Below are 17,508 nucleotides of genomic sequence, written 5' to 3'. Positions count from 1 at the left end.
GATTCTGAATTTATGTAATTTGGGAGAAAAAATGAAAGAAGAAGGCTTAGGAAAAATGTGATCTTTGATCACAATCTGCCAAAATTTAACAGGCTGGGAAGGTAGTTTTCCAAGCTTCTAAATTTATGGCTAGAAGGTTCCCCACAGGTAGTTTTTTGGTTTTAACAGCTCCTAGAACCCTTGAAGCGCACAACCTTGGAGGTCTGCCATGCTTTCTGTTGTGGAAGGGATGTGATGTGGTGTTAACCTTTTTCTTTTGTTTTTCAATCCTGGAATTACCAATTGATTTTCACCTGTGTTGAATATTTAAGGCTGACTCCATGCAAGTTAAGAAACCATTTGTAAAGTGTTTGTATACAACCCCTTTGTATCCTGTTGTTGGTATATACACCTTTAACCAATTTTTTTTTTCCTGGGGGCATGTATTCCATTCTTAACTTCTGTACAATTTCTATTGTTCCTGTAAATACTCTAAAAGAGGAGGAAAAAAAAAGAAAAATGACAAAAAAAAAAAAGAGAGAGAAAAAAAATTCCTGTGGTAACCTTAATTCTCAGCATGGAAATGGTTTAATTTTTACTGAGCACAATGTATTTTTGAATGGGCCTTCCAAAATAATGTCTTTAATAAAAATGCAGATTTTGCACTAGAACACTGGCATTGCTCAGCAGCTGATCTCGTTCCTGACATGTCTCCTCCAGAGCACCTCCCAAGATGAGCAGAAGGGACCAGAACCAGACCAGGACTCTTCTGCCCACCAGGTTGCTGCCAGGTCCTGGGTGACTGCCCACCTGAGAAGTCATTTTGTGTCTGTCTGTAGGCCTGACACTTTCACAGGAGCACAGGTCTAGGGAGGTTCTTCTGCCCCTCTACTCTGCCCTGGTGACACCACAGCTGCAAACCTGTGTCCAGTTTTGGGCTCCCCAGTTCAAGAGAGACAGAGACCTGCTGGAGAGAGCCCAACAGAGAGCCACAAGGATGATGAAGGGACTTGAGCGTCTCCCCTGTGAAGAGAGACTGAGAGCCCTGGGGCTGTTTAGTCTGGAGAAGAGAAGGCTGAGAGGGGATCTGATCAATGTCTATCAATAGCTGAGGGGTGGGGGTCAAGTGTAGAGGGCCAAGCTCTTCTTGATGGTGCACAGTAATAAGCCAAGGAACAGCAGGTACAATCTTGAACACAGAAGGCTTCAGCTCAACAGGAGAAGAAACTTCTTCACAGTGAGGGTGATGGAGCCCTGGAGCAGGCTGCCCAGAGAGGTTGTGGAACCTCAGTTGCTGGCTCTGTTCTGGGTGATGGTGACTTGGAGGCATCTATGCCAGCACAGTGATTAGTGATATGCTAGGAAAAGTTGCACATTATGAGGAAAAGCTTTATAATTTTGCCATTGTGTTTTGGCTGCTTCCATAAGGACCTCAGCTGCACTGTTACTCCAGGACACTGTGTGTGTGCAGAGGTGCAAGTCTAACTCTAAAAGCATTTTAGGAGCACTAAATGAATTAAGCCTCTCAGCACCCATCTCTTTATAGCAAAGAGGTTGAGTGGAGTTCCAAAGGTCAATTAGCACAGCTAGGATCAGAACAGAAGCTCCTGCTTTAGCAGGAACCACTTAGAGCTTGCTCAGATGAACAGCAGAAGCAGGTCCCTTCCTCATGCAAGCTGGACAAGTGACCTGAGGCAAAGGACAGGGCAAGGCAAGAAGCAAAGGAGCTGTGAAATACACTGAAATACACTGATGCCAGTTTGTTACACCTTACCCAGCCCAGAAGGAACTTCACCTCACCTAGCCACAGCCACACAGGCTCCTGCCTTCCCCGAGGGGTGCCCTGCAGACACCCCTCAGCCTCCCTGTGGGGTACAGCTATACCAGCAGGCAGGCATGGTGTGAACCAACATTTTATTGAGGACAGCCCTTCCCTGGGCAGGCCTGCAGGCAGCCCTGTGAGCAGACCTCTGGGCAAGACTTTGGGCAGGGCTTTGGGCACGATTTTGGGCAGGCCTGTGAGCAGACGTGTGGGCAGACCTTTGGGCAGGGCTTTGGGCAGGCCTGTGAGCAGACCTGTGGGCAAACCTTTGGGCACGATTTTGGGCAGGCCTGTGAGCAGACCTTTGGGCAGGACTTTGGGCAGGATTTTGGGCAGGACTTTGGACAGACCTGCAGGCAGGACTTTGGGCAGACCTTTGGGCAGAGCTGGGGGCAGAGCTGGGGGCAGGCCTGTGGATAGCCAGCCAGGTGGCCCCGGGAGGCAGGCAGGGCTCAGCCACACTTGGGCAAGCACTCGAGCAGCTCCATGCGGATGGCGATGCGCACATGCCAGCCCAGCGGGATCAGGCGGATGTAGCGAGCCACGATGGGAGGCCTCAGCAGGTTCTGCACCGATGAGGAGCGGTCTGAGTTGCCATAGAACACCTGGGGACAGAGGTGGGAGCAAGGTGAGCAGGCAGCTGAGCAATGCTGGCCCCCTGAGTTCCTGCTTTGGCAGGGGCGTTGGACTCCATGATCTCTTGAGGTCCCTTCCAACCTCTAATGTACTGCTGTGGTACTGTGAGTCTAGGGTGCTTGCGTGGAGCAGAGGGAGGAGGTTGCTCTGCTCCTTCACCTCCAAAATAAAAGTTGGGGTTTTTTAAATCAGAGAATGGTTTCAGTTGGAAGGGACCTCCAAAGGTCATCCAGTCCAACCCCCTCTGCAGTCAGCAGGAACATCCTCAACTAGATCAGGTTGCCCAGAGCCCTGTTGAGCCTAACCTTGAATATCTCCAGGGATGGGGCCACAACCACCTCCCTGGGCAACCTCTTGAAGTGTTTCAGCACCCTCATGGTGCAGAACTTGTTCCTAATGAAATACCCAGATGCAGAAAATAATCACACTGACTGAATCTCCTGAGCAGCTCACACCTCTCCTATGAAGACAGACCAAGAGACTTGGGGATGTTCAGTCTGCAGAAGAGACGGCTCTGAGAAGACCTTCTTGTGGCCTTCCAGTATCTGAAGAGGGCTACCAGAAAGCTGGGGAGGGACTTTTTGGGGTGTCATGTAGTGATAAGACTGGGGGGAGAATGGAGCAAAACTAGAAGTGGGTAGATTCAGATTGAATGTTAGGAAGAAGTTCTTCCCCATGAGGGTGGTGAGAGACTGGAACAGGTTGCTCAGGGAGGTGGTTGTGGCCCCATCCCTGGAGATCTTCAAGGTTAGTCTCAACAGGGCTCTGGGCAATCTGATCTAGTTGGGGATGTCCCTGCTGAGTGCGAGGAGGTTGGACTGGATGACCTTTGGAGGTCCCTTCTGGCCCAAGCCATTCTATGCTTCTCCAATTCTGTGCCCTCTCGGGGCAGGTCCCCACCAATCCCTGATGTGTCCCTGTGACCAGATGCACCACCCCTCCACCCGTGCCAAAGCACGAAGCCCACTGACCCGGTTGTTGCCGGTCTGGTCCTTGTAGTAGACCCAGTTGAGGCTCTCGTCGGTGCGGTACTGCATGCTGTACTTGGTCATCCACTCGTCAGCATCACAGCGCCCTTGTGTCAGGATCCCCGAGATCACCTTCACCTCCTTCAGGTCTATCTGCAGCCACTGCCCATTGTCCTGGTACTTGGAGAGCCATGCACACCTGGGCAGACAGCACCAGCCCCCTTTCCAGCACTGCACTCAGGGGCAGACCCTCCTGACTCCAAGCTGCCAGGGGTCTCCCAGCCCCTCACCCCACCCAGAGAAGGCCTTGGGGAGGGGTTTCTGGACTCACCCAAAGCCTTGGCCGTTGAGGCGAGCCTTGTTGGCCGTCCAGGAGGAGTACCAGCCCGTGTACTGCTCAGGGTTGGAGCAGCTTATCTGGTCGGGGGTGACAGCGCCAGACTCGAAGCCAAGGGGCTTGTGGTAGGGGCACTCTGCAGAACATGGAAAAACACAGGAAGGGCTGTGTGCCCTGGGTGTGTTTGCACTCTTGGGGATGTGCCCTGTGCTTTCACTGCTCCCTCTTTTACTTGGCCAGCGTGCTGGGGATGCTCTTAAACCCAGACCACAGCCCCTGCAGTGTTTGCTGCCCAGGGACCATGTGGTCTTCATTTCTAACCCTTCTCCCATGGGAATTTCTCTCTTCCAAACTCCCTAAGCCTGTCCTGTCTGCAGCATTCTGGGGGAAAGTTTTTATTCAAATGTTGCAGTCCAAAGCTCCTTCTTGCAAGCATGTGGAAGCAGATCCAGACTGGATCCATCAGTGTGGATCCAGCCTCCAGGCTGTCAGCTTCCGCCAGGTCCTTGAGAAATGCCAGGCATGGCTTTTCTTGTTAGGCTTTGTCTTCTTGTGCTCCTCCATTAGACTTGGTGATCCTGAGGGTCTTTTCCAACCTGAATGTTCCTGTGATTCTGTGATTCATTAACTGTCCTGATCTATGGCTATGCTTGCAGTGCAAAATGGCTTGAGCCAGCTCTGATCTTCAGGCAATCAATGCTGACCTCACAGCTGTCTTTTACAACAATGAGAAGCTCAGCAAGACTCCTGCTGGCTGCAAAAACACCAGGTAAAGAAATATTTTACTCTACTCTGATAAGACCTCACCTGGAGTCCCATGTCCAGCTCTGGAACCCCCAGCACAAGAGAGACGTGGACCTGATGGAGCAGATCCAGGGGAGGGCCATGAAAATGACTGGGGGACTGGAGCAGCTCTCCTACAAGGACAAGCTGAGGGACCTGGGGTTGTTCAGACTGGAGAAGAGAAGGCTCCAGGGAGACCTAAGAGCAGCCTGTCAGTAGCTGAAGAGGGCTACAAGAAGGCTGCAGAGAGATTGTTTGCAAAGACCTGGAGTGATAGGATCAAGGCAATGGTTTGAAATGAGAGCAGAGCAGATGGAGATTGGATGTGAGGAACAAGTTGTGCACTATGAGGGTGCTGGAACACAGATTCATGTTGGGAGGACATTTCCTCACCTTAGCCATGCCTGACTGACCAAAAATCATCAACATGCAGACACCCAGGGTCTGGTATGACTGCAGCCTCCCAGTGCAGCCCATCAGCACTATGGCCATGCAGTCAATGTCTCATTAGCAAGCTCCACTAGGTTGATGTCATATGCATCAATATCTCATTAACATATTTCTGTTGTTGGTACCTCATTAACATGTTGGTTTTTTCCCCTACAAACACACATAGTCACTGTCCTGCCTTCCTCCAGGCATGGAAACATCAGGCTTTTCCAGCTGGTTAAAATGAGGGGTAATGGATATAAACTGCAGCACAGGAGGTTCCACCTCCACATGAGGAGGAACTTCTTCACTGTGAGGGTCACAGAGCACTGGAACAGGCTCCCCAGAGGGTTGTGGAGTCTCCTTCTCTGGAGACTTTCAAGACCCATCTGGATGTGTTCCTGTGTGATCTGTGCTGGATTCTATAGTCCTGCTCTGGCAAGGGGGTTGGACTTGATGATTTCCAGAGGTTCCTTCCAACCCATAGCATCCTGTGAGCCTGTGATCCCATGCTCCCCTCCTGTGTGCAGGAGGGTGGCTTGCCTGGGGTAGCCCTGCATGTTTACTATTTGACAGGCTTGTCTTCAACACCACCCAACTTTACTTTTAGCAACACTAATCTGCAGACCACACAACCATAATGCAATTAGCAGGTCACCTTCTGCTGTTGCCTGGCTGCACCCTGCTCAGGGACACACGGAACAGACACCTGGGGCCCACTCAGCCAAACTGGCTGAGCCCTTTAATGCCCTTACTGCCAACCCAGACACCACTGCTGCAGTGGTTATGAGGATGGCTGCTCCCCTCTGCCCATGCCAGAGACAGCTTTGCAACATCTCAGCATGGCTGCTCTGCAAACCATCCCCAGGCAGCACAGACACAGGAGTACAGTGTGATGGCTGGGCTGCACTGGGTGAGGTGAGTGCAAAACTCCCCTGCCTGGGGAGAGACAGCTGAGAGACATGGGGACAGTGTTCACTGCTCAGGAGAGCAGCCTTCATCAGTGGAGGAAGATGCATTCATTACTGAGAGGGTTCTGATCAATGCCTATCAATATCTGAGGGGTGGGGGTCAAGTGGAGGGGGCCAGGCTCTTTTGGGTGGTGCACAGCAATAAGCCAAGGAATAATGGAGACAAACTTTGTGCATAGAAGGTTTCAGCTCAACATGAGGAGAAACTTCTTTACAGTGAGGGTGACAGAGTCCTGGAGCAGGCTGCCCAGAGAGGTTGTGTAGTCTCCTTCTCTGTAGACATTCCAAACCCACCTGGATGCATTCCTGTGCAGACTACCCTGGGTACTCCTGCTCTGGCAGGAGGGTTGGGCTGGATGATCTCTGGAGGTCCCTTCCAGCCTGTCACATTTTGTAATTCTGTGGTTCATCACTCACCTACATAATGAGAGAGAGCACCCCTCACACCTAGCCTGAGCCAGCAAACCCAGAGCCACTCCTCTCACACATACATCCCTCAGCCACTGATAGATCAAGCAAACCTCTTGGGTCTTTCCCTTCCCTTGCTTTCCCTTCCCTGCCCTTCATAATGGTTTTAAATGGAAAGAGGATAGATTTAGAGTGGACATAAGGAAGAAATACTTTACAATGTACTGATGGACCAGGACACCTCTGCAGTCAAGGGTGCAACAGGGAAGCTGCTGAGGAATCACAGAATCAACCAGGTTGGAAGAGACCTCCAAGATCATCAAGTCCAACCAATCACCCACCCCTTTCTAATCCCCCAGACCATGGCACTAAGTGCCTCATCCAGGCTTTTCTTAAACACCTCCAGGGACAGCGACTCCACCACCCCCCTGGGCAGCCCATCCCCATGGGCAATCACCATGGCTTGAAGCCCTTTACCTGGCATGCACTCTAAGCTGTTAGACCCACTGGACCACACCGAGTTAGGACCTCCTTGGCAATCACATTTGCAAGCCTTGCTGTGCCACAGCTCCAGTCTCTCATCCTAAAGGGAAGGTAAAAGTCATAAATCAACATGGGCATTGACAGTGGCTGAGTCTGGGTCCTGAAGTAAGCTGCAGGTGGACACCAAACCAGCTGAAGAGACTTACCTCTCCTGGGGAGAGGGCCATCACAGCTAGGTCAGCAGGCATGGAGGGAAGAAGAGAGAGAGATCAGGAACAAAGTTGCTGCAGGCAAACATCAGGAAATGCATTAAACACTTACTCCTGAGCTGGGGGTGAATAAATCAAGTAAGGGATGAGGATTCTACCATGTTTCCCCAAGCTGACTGCCAAGGGAAAGCCAGAGGATGTGGGCAGGAACAGGGCACTGCTCCTCCATTGTATTTTGTCATTGATGCTTTGGCCTCTCCTCATTTTGATCCTACACACCTGAAACATCCTGAAGAGAAGCCCATGCCTGCCCTCTCAGCCTCTGCTGCTCATTTTTCCTCTGCCCTTTTTACTGTCTACCTGCCCCACATTTTCCCTTTCCCATTCTGCTCCTAAAATGTGTGAGCTGATTAACCCCAAAGGTGAAATCCTAGCCTGGCACCACTGCAAATCCCTGGTGCCTGGCAGGAGATGGGACACCCTGCAAAGTGCCTGGCCTCAAATCACTCCCTCTGGACAGGATGGAAGTAAACAAAATGCAAATAGGTCTTCCCAAGCCATCCTACATACAAGATTGCCTTCCCTTTCCCCCCTCCCCCCCTTGTCTTAGAGCAGAGCAGGTTTTGTGGCCATGGGGGAAGAGCTGCTATTTCAGTAATACCTGGCCTGCTTCACCTCCTGCCTGTCTCTAAGCAATGGCTTTTTTATGAGCCATTTCTGTACTGAAAGGTCTCTCCTGCTTCCAAAGCAAGGTACCTTCATTGCATTTGACTGTCAGAAGAGTGCCCAGACGACTATGACAATCATAGAATCACAGAATTGTCAGGGTTGGAAGGGACCTCAAGGATCATCCAGTCCCAACCCCCTGCCATGGGCAGGGACACCTCACACCACAGCAGGTTGCTCACAGCCACATCCAGCCTGGCTGCAAAACCCTCCAGGGATGAGGCTTCCACCACCTCCCTGGGCAACCTCTGCCAGTCTCTCACCACCCTCATGGGGAAGAATTTTTTCCTAGCCTCCAGTCTGAATCTACCCATTTCTAGTTTTGCTACAAATATGTATCTTTGTTTTAAGTAGTCCCATGGTTGCTGGTAACTCATTAACACAAATCAGATGCTAGACACCACGTTTCCAATGCCAGCAGGGAATTAGCAAGCCCCTAAGGACCAAAAGTTGCATGCAGGAGCTAGGAGAAAGCAGCCAACTCCAAAGAGAGGTTTTGTGACTAAGAAAAGATCTTTTCACCAAATGAATTAGCCTCTGAATTATTCACTGAAAGCCAGTTTTGATTTATTCATTCCTATGCTGCCACTTTGCTGAGCCTAGGAAGCTCCAGCTCATGCTGGGAATTTCCAGCTCACATTTCTACAGCAAGTTTCATCTCAGGAGACTCCCAAACACTCTGCAATTATAATCAGATGGAAAAAAAACACATAAAACCTGCAACACAAAGCTCTGTTTATTCCTGAAATGCCACTGCTCCTTGGATGTCACACTGAGCTTGGATGTATCAAGACAGACCCCAGAAATAAAGAAAATGAGAAAGGAAGTTTTTTAAAATGTCCTTTCTTTAACACAGAGATGGTTTCAGTGTCCCAGGGCAGTACCTCTGGCATCATGAACTTAACCACCCAAGGCCCTGGGCTAAAACAAAAAGATGTGGTTTTTAGCAGGCCCAGGAGGGAGGCAATGAGCACCCTGACTCCATGGAGCTCAGCAGGAAAATGTGGATGCCTGGGTCCAGATCTGGCCTGGAAAGTGTAGGCTGGGGACTGAGCACAACACCATACTCCACCTTGCCCAGCACAGATGTTGCCCAGCCAAGCTCAGTACTTCCACTGTGCCAGGAGAAAACCAAGGCAGAGTTGCAAGCTCCATGCCATGCAGCAGGTTGCCACCTCCCTCTTGTGCCCCACACTGCATGAGGGTGGCTTCAGTTCATGCTGCCTCTCATCAGATCAATACAAACCAGGCCAGCACAGCCCACCCTGGCTCCCCACCCATCAGGCCTGGCTCCTCCATTCTGCATGCAGTCAGGTTTTGTGTAGGATCACAGGATGTTAGGGTTGGAAGGGACCTTCAAAGATCATCCAGTCCAACCCACCTACCAGAGCAGGAGCAGAGAATCCAGCACAGGTCACACAGGAACACATCCAGACAGGGTTGGAAAGGCTCCAGAGAAGGAGACTCCACAACCTCTCTGGGCAGCCTGTTCCAGTGCTCTGGGACCCTCACAGTGAAGAAGTTCCTCCTCATGTTGAGGTGGAACCTCCTGTGCTGGAGTTAATGTGTATGTAGTTAATGTAGAGATGTGTTGCTTGCTGCATGCTTCTTAACCTCTTTATTTTCACTCCCAGAAGACTGACTTTTGCAGAGAGCTTTTTGTGGGGCATTTCCTGTTTTCCTCCTGGCAGTTAAATGCACTTGTGCCTGGCAGTGACCTGACCAGTGGAGCCCCACAGAGGTAAAAGCAAAGGTGCCTGCACCTCTCTGCCTAAATCCTTGCCTTGGCTTTTAAGGACTAGGGAGCAAAGCTAGTAAACAAGCTACTGAATGAATATATTCTGTACAGAAACAAAATCCTTCTCTCTTCCAGTGCATTGCAGCAGCTCCCTTACATCTGTGCCCAGCACAAGGAATCCTGCTCTCGTGGCACCACATGCCAAGGGCTGGAGAAGGGGATGTGAGTACCAGGCTGTGTAGGATATTGCTTTGGGTCTGTTTGAGATCCAGGGTCAACATTTGGCGCATCATGGACACGTGCAGCTGGAAAGCTAATAGCCATGAGTGAAAACAGGGAGAGAAGGACTCCTTTTCAGGTGGGTGGGTGTATGGCAACACCACCTCAGCCACCAGCAATAAACCCTCCTGCCTGGGTTGCCCTGGTGTTGCTTGGGTGGCTGTCCTCAGCCAGTCATGCCTGCTCTAGGGCCACAAAAGTGACTTTTAGGGGTTTTAGGCTTGTCTGCCAGGAGACACTGCTGCAAATCAAGCAAGGGGGTGAATTTCCAGCACAAAAGCCCTGTTTTCAACACACTCTGCTGTTGGATCAGCCCTGCAACAGGCAGTGGTGCAAAAGCAGTGCCATGGCAGGGCTGCCCCCTCTGGCTGTCCTTGCTGGACTAGAGGCCTCCACCCTTCACTGCATGGCTCATTGGTATAAACATTTCAAACAAGAGATCAGGTTTGCCTTTTTCAGCTGGAAGAGGTTAACTGCTGCAGGCTCCTTCCCATGAGCAGCCCAACCACAGCCTGCAGCACAGGGGATCAGCAGGCAAAGCTTGGGGAAGGCATGGAAGTGAAGGGGCCAAACATCCTGGCTGAGCAGCATGGCCTGATAACCCCTGGCACCAGGAGAGGAAAAGATGTGCCCTTGCCTGTAGTCAGCTGGAAAAAGTAGTAATTGATATATTGGTGTGTTTACAGCTGTGACAGGCCCTGTCCTACAAAGGAAATGAAGAGGAAAGCTGGCTGCCAATAGTCCCCCAATGTAATGGGCAGCCTGCTTTTACAGCCAGCCTGTTTGCCTTCCAGGAAGGTTACAAAGATAATTGGTGATTGTAGGTCAGACAGAACCAATTGCAGCAATTCGTGGCAGAGGCAGAAGTCCTGCACAGCTGCCAGGGGCTGTTGTTTTAAAAGTACAGGACTGAAAAAAAAACAACAAAGCAAACTGAAAGAGGCCATTTCCAGCCCCCACAGTGCCCCAGGGCATTCAGCAAACAAGCAGCTCAGTGAAGTGAATTATTATCTGTATGTGCTTGGGAAAGTCAGGTAGATAAGGAAGAGCCCTTTCCTGTCCCCCCACTCCACCCTGCAGCATGGTGAGTCCAATGTGCTGCTGTGCACAAGCCACACAGAGTCACAGAATGTGAGGGGCTGGAAGGGACCTCCAGAGAGCAGCCATCCAAGCCCCCTGCCAGAGCAGCAGCACCCAGGGCAGCTCACACAGGAACACAGCCAGGGGGCTTTGGAATGACTCCAGGGAAGGAGACTCCACAACCTCTCTGGGCAGCCTGCTCCAGCCCTCTGCCACCCTCACAGGCAAAAAGTTTTCCCTTCTGTTCCCATGGCACCTCCTCTGCTCCAGCTGGCACCCAGTGCCCCTTGTGCTGTCCTTGGCCAGCCCTGAGCAGAGCCTGGCTCTGTCCTCCCCACACTGCCCTGCACATCTTTCTCCCCAGCACTGAGGGCAGCCCTCAGGCTCCTCTGCTCCCAGCTCCAAGCCCCAGCTGCCTCAGCCTGGCCTCACAGGGAGATCTTCCACTGCCTGCAGCACCTTGGGAGCTTTGTGCTGGACTGTCTAGCACTTCCCTGACCTGAGGGGCCCAGACTTAGACACAAGATTCCAGATGCAGCCTCAGCAGGGCAGAGCAGAGGGGCAGGAGAACCTCTCTTGACCTACTCCCCACAGCCCTTCTACTGCAGCCCAGGATGCCCTTGGCCTTCTTGGCCACCAGGGCACATTGCTGGCTCAGGGGCATCCTTCTGTCCACCAAGACCCTCAGGTCCCTTTCCCTTACAGTGCTCTCCACAGGTCACACCCCAACCTATCCTGGTAGCCACCCTGTAGTGCAGGATTTGGGAACCAGGGCTTGGGCAAGCACCAGAAGATGCTTGTTCAGCAGAGTGCCTCCTCTGCTGGGACTGGGGTGCAGCATGGGCCCTGGCATGGCCCCGTTTAGGGACTGGCCCAGGTTTGGAGGAGAGGGAAAAGAGCTGGCAAAGGCAGTCCTGCAATGCCAGGACATGTAAAACTCAGGTTTCCCAAGGTGGAAATAGGACAAAGCAGCATCCACAACTTGTGACTACCTGGGGCAGGCAGTAGCAAGGAGACTCAGCTGCTCATGTTTTAATGAGAGGAAGAGGTAACATGAGACAGAACATTTGTGTGGTCATTAAGAACATGGCTGAAGAAGAGCAAGGAAGCAGAAAGTTAAAGTGTGGGCAGAAATAACACCTCCAGAGGTTGAGCACATGTCAGTGAGGTCAACTCTCAGAAATCATATTGGGTATGATCCAGTGTGAGGTGTCCCTGCCCGTGGCAGGGGGGTTGGAACTAGGTGATCCTTGAGGTCCTTTCCAGCCCTGACACTTCTGTGATGATTCTACATCCTGAGCACAGAGCCACAACAGCAGGGCACCAGTTTTAAAGGGTGGCTAGAATCAGTGACAGATCTACCAGAGCATTGTCAAACCAAGCAGGTAAATAAAATATGCAGAGAATAGAAGTCAGGAAAAGTTGACATAAACCTCATCACTGCAGGCCAAGTGTGTAGGAAACTGTCATGACTTTGGCTGCCTGTTGACATTAAGATGTAGGTGGACTAGAAGCTTCAGATGGAAAATTGTTCCTTTAGCTTCTCAGCTCTGCAAGCAGCACCTCAGTTGAACAGATCTGAGAGAGACAAACAAAACTCTCTGCTCTGCTCTGCTCTGCTCACTTCCTCCACGATGCAGCTCTTCCCTGGTGTGGAAGCTCCTGCTGCTTCCCTTCTGCACGTGTGGGCCACAGGACAAGGAAAACAGCTTTAAAGACAGAAAAAAAATAGGACTGGAGCCCCAGAAAACTGTCACAGGAATGGAAGAGGGGAGAGGAATGAACAGCCCTGGGTTTATCATGCTGCCATTGCATGCTTTCCTTCAGCACTGCACTGAAGAGCATCATGAAACAGAGCTGAGTGAGGGGGTCTGCAGGCAACACAGAGGGCCAAGACTCTGCCAAAAGCCTTGCAGCAGCTCTGTGCCCACTGGGTGCCAGTGTGTGGGTTGCTCTATTATTAACCCAGGCTATTTTTACATCCTAGCCCTGGAAATGGTACCAGGCAAGCAAGGTGACTCACATCAGGCTGCACCAGCCTTGGTAGCAAGGTGCAGCTGGGGAAGCTGTGATGTGCCAGGCCACCATCACAGGTGGCATTTTGCCCATCTCTCTTCACCCCTGCACCAGTGGTGACGGCCCCAGGGACCCATACTGCATTCATGGCCGCTCTCCAGGTCCCCTTGGCAGGTGTAGTCCCCTCACAGGGTTGTTCTGTGATTGCTTTTGTTGGTTCTCCCTCAGGGCTTTTTCCATGGCCATGTTGAGTAGGCTCCATGGGACCATGTCAGGCCACAAAGATGATCCAAGGGCTGGAGCAGCTCTGCTGTGAGCACAGGCTGAGGGAGCTGGGGGTGTGCAGCCTGCAGAGGAGAAGGCTCCAGGGGCACCTCAGAGCTGCCTGCCAGGACCTGAAGGGATCCTGCAGGAAGGCTGCAGAGGGACTTTTGCTGAGGGGGTCTGGAGACAGGCCAAGGGGGAATGGTTTGAAGCTGAGGCAGAGCAGGGTTAGAGTGGAGCTGAGGAAGAAGTTCTCCAGTACCAGGGTGATGACACTCTGGCACAGGCTGCCCAGGGTGGCTGTGGCTGCCTCCTGCCTGGGGATGTTGAAGGCCAGGCTGGATGAGACTTTGAGCAGCTGAGTCTAGCTGAGAGGTGTCCCTGGACATGGAGGGGAGGTTGGAGCAGATGATCCCTGAGGTCCCTTCCAACCTGAGCCATTCTAGGATTCTATGATTGAAACAGTGTCTTCATTTCTAAGAAGTTCAGGCTTTGAATGGTCCTTGGGAGCTACGCTGGCAGGCAGAGGTCTGTTCCAGGTCCAACAAAAGATTTTGGGAGCTAGGACTAGGCTGGGCTGGTGAAAGCAGAGTGTTCATCCAGGGGCCATCACCACCTAAGGATTTACTGAGCCAGCAGCTCAGCCTGTTTCCCTTGGAGATGATATCACAGGCTCACAGGATGTTAGGGGTTGGAAGGAACCTCTGGAGAGCTTCCAGCCCAAGCCCCCTGCCAGAGCAGGAGCAGAGAATCCAGCACAGGTCACACAGGAACACATCCAGACAGGGCTGGAAAGGCTCCAGGGAAGGAGACTCCACAACCTCTCTGGGCAGCCTGTTCCAGGGCTCTGGGACCCTCACAGTGCAGAAGTTCCTCCTCATGGTGAGGTGGAACCTCCTGTGCTGGAGTTTATATCCATTGTCCCTTGTCCTATCCCAGGGTGCAGCTGAGCAGAGCCTGTCCCTGTCCCCTCCCTCCTGACCCCCACCCCTCAGCTATTGGCAGACATTGATCAGATCCCTCTCAGCCTTCTCCTCTCCACACTAACCACCCCCAGGGCTCTCAGCCTCTCCTCACCAGGCAGTGTCAGGCCCTTCAGCATCCTTGTAGACTTCTCTTGGACTCTCTGCAGTAGATCCCTGTCCCTCCTGAAGTGGGGAGCCCAGAACTGGATGCAGTATTCCAGGTGAGGTCTCAGCAGGGCAGAGTAGAGGGGGAGGAGAACCTCCCTCTATATGCTGGCCACACTCCTCTGAATGCAGCTCTTTATGCATCCTCTATTCTGAGCCTGGCATCCCCCAGGAGGACAGAACTGCTCCAGCACACATCACCAGGGTTCATCTCTGCTAATGACTGATGGCCATGGTCAGAGCCAGAGGCTGAAGCAAGAGGAACAGTATCAGCTCTTCTCTTGTGCTTGCTCTTCTCACTCACTCATTTTGGTTTTTTTTTCCCATGGATTTATTATTTCCATTCCCATTTAATTTTCTTTACCTGAATGATTTTCATTTGGTTTCCATTTTCCTTCCTGTCTCATTTTAATATTTACTGGTAATTATGGGAGAGTGATAAACCTCATAGAGAAATCCTGACAATTATATCTCCTATTAATTTCCCTTTTATGGCTGTTCACTCCATAATGCCTCCACATTTATTTTTTTTATGTTGAGAAAATCTTTGGAAACAACTTAAATACTTTGAAAATAATCAACATTTTGCCCTTAAAATGTATATAATTATCTTCTTTTATTTTTTTCACCAAAGGGAAAACTTTGGGCAATTTCTGATCTTATTGCTGTGTTTGCTCCTTCCTTTTTAGAGCTATGCAGAACATTGGCTGCATAATAATTTTATTAGGTGTATTGATTATGCCAAAGAGTAGCTCTGAATATGTTATTTACTGTGATCTGAAGGCAGGTTTGGGCTTTTGATTTTGTTGTTTGGTTGGGTTTGTTGTTTGGTTGGGGTTTTTTCCAAGACAGGGAAGGGGGAAAAAGAGAAATCCACTCTTAACCAGCTGAGATGTGCTTATTCCTCACCATGCAGTGCTCATGGATGGAGGAAAGTGGTGCAGACACATTAGATTCAATGTGCTAAAAGCAGATTGATGTCAATCCAGGGCTGGGGGTGCTCCCCCTCACCATATGGAGGGGGCCTGGCAGCTGCTGTGGCTCTTGTCACAGGAGCCTGCCTGCCTGCTGCACCATATGCTGCTGCTGCTGCTGCTGCTGCTGTGGTGGTGTCCCCGGCACACACAAGCCCAGCCAAGGCAGGGGGGCTGGGGATGCTCCTCTAAGCCAGAGAAAATCAGCTAAGGAGCTTATTGTGGCCTTGGCACACGTGGCTTGGAGGACTGACCTAGCAGCACCTTCTCCATGGTGGGAGAGGCAGAAACAGGAGAGGGTCCTGGGCAGAGGGTTGCTGCTCCTTGCTCGTTATCCCAAAAGAGGACACTTGGACCATGAAGCAAAGCAAAGAAATTAAATACTGAAGGAGGGATGCCTGGAAAGTGATCCTGCAAGTAACGTTTCACAGCAGGCTTTCCACAAATAGCCTGATATGTGGGTGTCTATTAAAAGCAGAGCATGGGATTCAGAGGAAGGTATGAACTAATTCCAAGGGCTAATTGCAGTTATGCCACCCATTGGGGAAAAGAAAATGTTGGAGTCTGGATGAAAACAGCATTCCAAGAAGCTTGGGCACCAGTAACCTTCCCATGTGAAACAAAAGAGATAGGAGAATGCACCAATATTTGCTGGAGGATTGAAAGGAAGACCTATTAATTAGGGTACAGCTAGGCATAAGAGGATGAAATGAAGGCATAGCTAGTTGAGGAAAAATTCCCTAGCCATGAAATTTAGTGGATCAAAATATTCAATGGAAACAGAGAAGGATAGGGCAGGGAGGGGGGAATAGACAAAGTAAACCACTGAGAATTCAGCATCCCTGGGGAAAAAGCTGGACTGTGTGATAGATCTCTCCTACAGTCTCTATCCACATATTAATGCAGGTAGATACTGCCCAGCACTGAGCAAGAGCAACCTCAGCCTTGTTTAAGGTTCACCATGGAGCCCAAATCTCAAACACAACCCAGAAAATGATCTCCTTGTTCCACAGCTGGGTTAATTCAAATGGAAGGAGACTGTGACTCTGCTTTTTCTGGCTTCTTCTAGCTCCTCTTTGCCAGCTACCATTTGCCACGTTCTGAAAGCCTTGAGACAGAGAAATACTTTTGTCATTTTCTTATGATTGCCTTTTGTTCTTGAAGCGCCTTTGGAAGACATTTCCAGGCCAACATACCTAGGAGACCTTCCAAACCAAAGCATATCTCCATCAGCAATGTCTTGCTGCTAGAGAAAGTGATCATTTTGATTAATCAAGAGTTTTGATCAATGAACCAGTCTCTCATGTCCTCCTGTCCCTCATTTTTCCACTCAGCATTATTATCCACTCAGCTGCACTCAGCTGCACTGCAATTTTCTTTGCAAATTCCTATTCTGACAACTTATGTGGCAATTATTTTTTTACATATATTTCTTTTTACACTGCAATTATTTGGTGAAACAATTTTACTACTGAATATTCATAGAGCCTGTAAGAACTCTGCTTGTTCATGCACATAAATTACACAGCTTCTCCAAAATTTTGCCTTTCTCTGCATTATTACGCTCCCATGAGAAGGTAGAGAAGAGCTTGCTCTGTACCCCCCACAGCCCCTGGCAGAGGAAAGAAGTGTGGATGAAACAATTGTCAGGGCTGGAAGGGACCTCAAGAATCATCCAGTTCCAATCCCCCTGCCATGGGCAGGGACACCTCACACCACAGCAGGTTGCTCACAGCCACATCCAGCCTGGCTGCAAAAACCTCCAGGGATGAGGCTTCCACCACCTCCCTGGGCAACCTCTGCCAGTCTCTCACCACTCTCATGGGGAACAACTTCTTCCTGACATCTGAATCTACCCTCTCCTAGTTTTGCTCCAACATCTGAAAGTGCCTCTCAGGAGGCAAAGTGCATACCTTTGGACCAGAAAAGAAGAGTCAGCAGGACGCTTCCCATCTTGAACAGCATCTTTTTCAGCCTCATTTGGGAGTAGCTCCTCAGCTGCTGCTTGGCTTGCTGGGAAGGTATGAGATTAACTTAAGCATTGCCTAAGCATCTTACTCTCCTCCATTCTCATGACTGTATCAAGCACCAACCACACAATTACTGCTGTCAAGCCCCATGTGTGTTTTTACAAGGTAAAAAGTACTGAGGCACTGCCACTCCAAGTGTGAATTTGATTGTGCAAAGTGCAGCCCTGCCTAGAAGGCACACAGGAATGCAGCTGCCTAATGCTGAGATCTTTAGCATATATTGTCCATTGTAGGGAGTAGGTATTA

General features: G+C 50.6%; 1 protein-coding gene across 1 annotated transcript; it reads right to left on the bottom strand.

The window, feature by feature from the left end:
* Window positions 1-2,253: 2,253 nt before the first annotated feature.
* On the bottom strand, window positions 2,254-13,012 carry RS1 (retinoschisin 1). The gene is made up of 7 exons (XM_054396639.1): window positions 12,872-13,012; window positions 10,674-10,701; window positions 7,023-7,048; window positions 6,811-6,916; window positions 3,737-3,878; window positions 3,409-3,604; window positions 2,254-2,406 (listed from the first exon to the last, which is right to left on the bottom strand). The coding sequence occupies exons 1-7, from the start codon at window positions 13,010-13,012 to the stop codon at window positions 2,254-2,256; spliced, it is 792 nt and encodes a 263-aa protein (XP_054252614.1).
* Window positions 13,013-17,508: the final 4,496 nt, after the last annotated feature.

The sequence above is a fragment of the Indicator indicator genome, chromosome 1 (assembly GCF_027791375.1).
Source record: "Indicator indicator isolate 239-I01 chromosome 1, UM_Iind_1.1, whole genome shotgun sequence".
Taxonomy (NCBI): domain Eukaryota; kingdom Metazoa; phylum Chordata; class Aves; order Piciformes; family Indicatoridae; genus Indicator; species Indicator indicator.
This window is presented reverse-complemented; position numbering and strand designations above follow the sequence as displayed.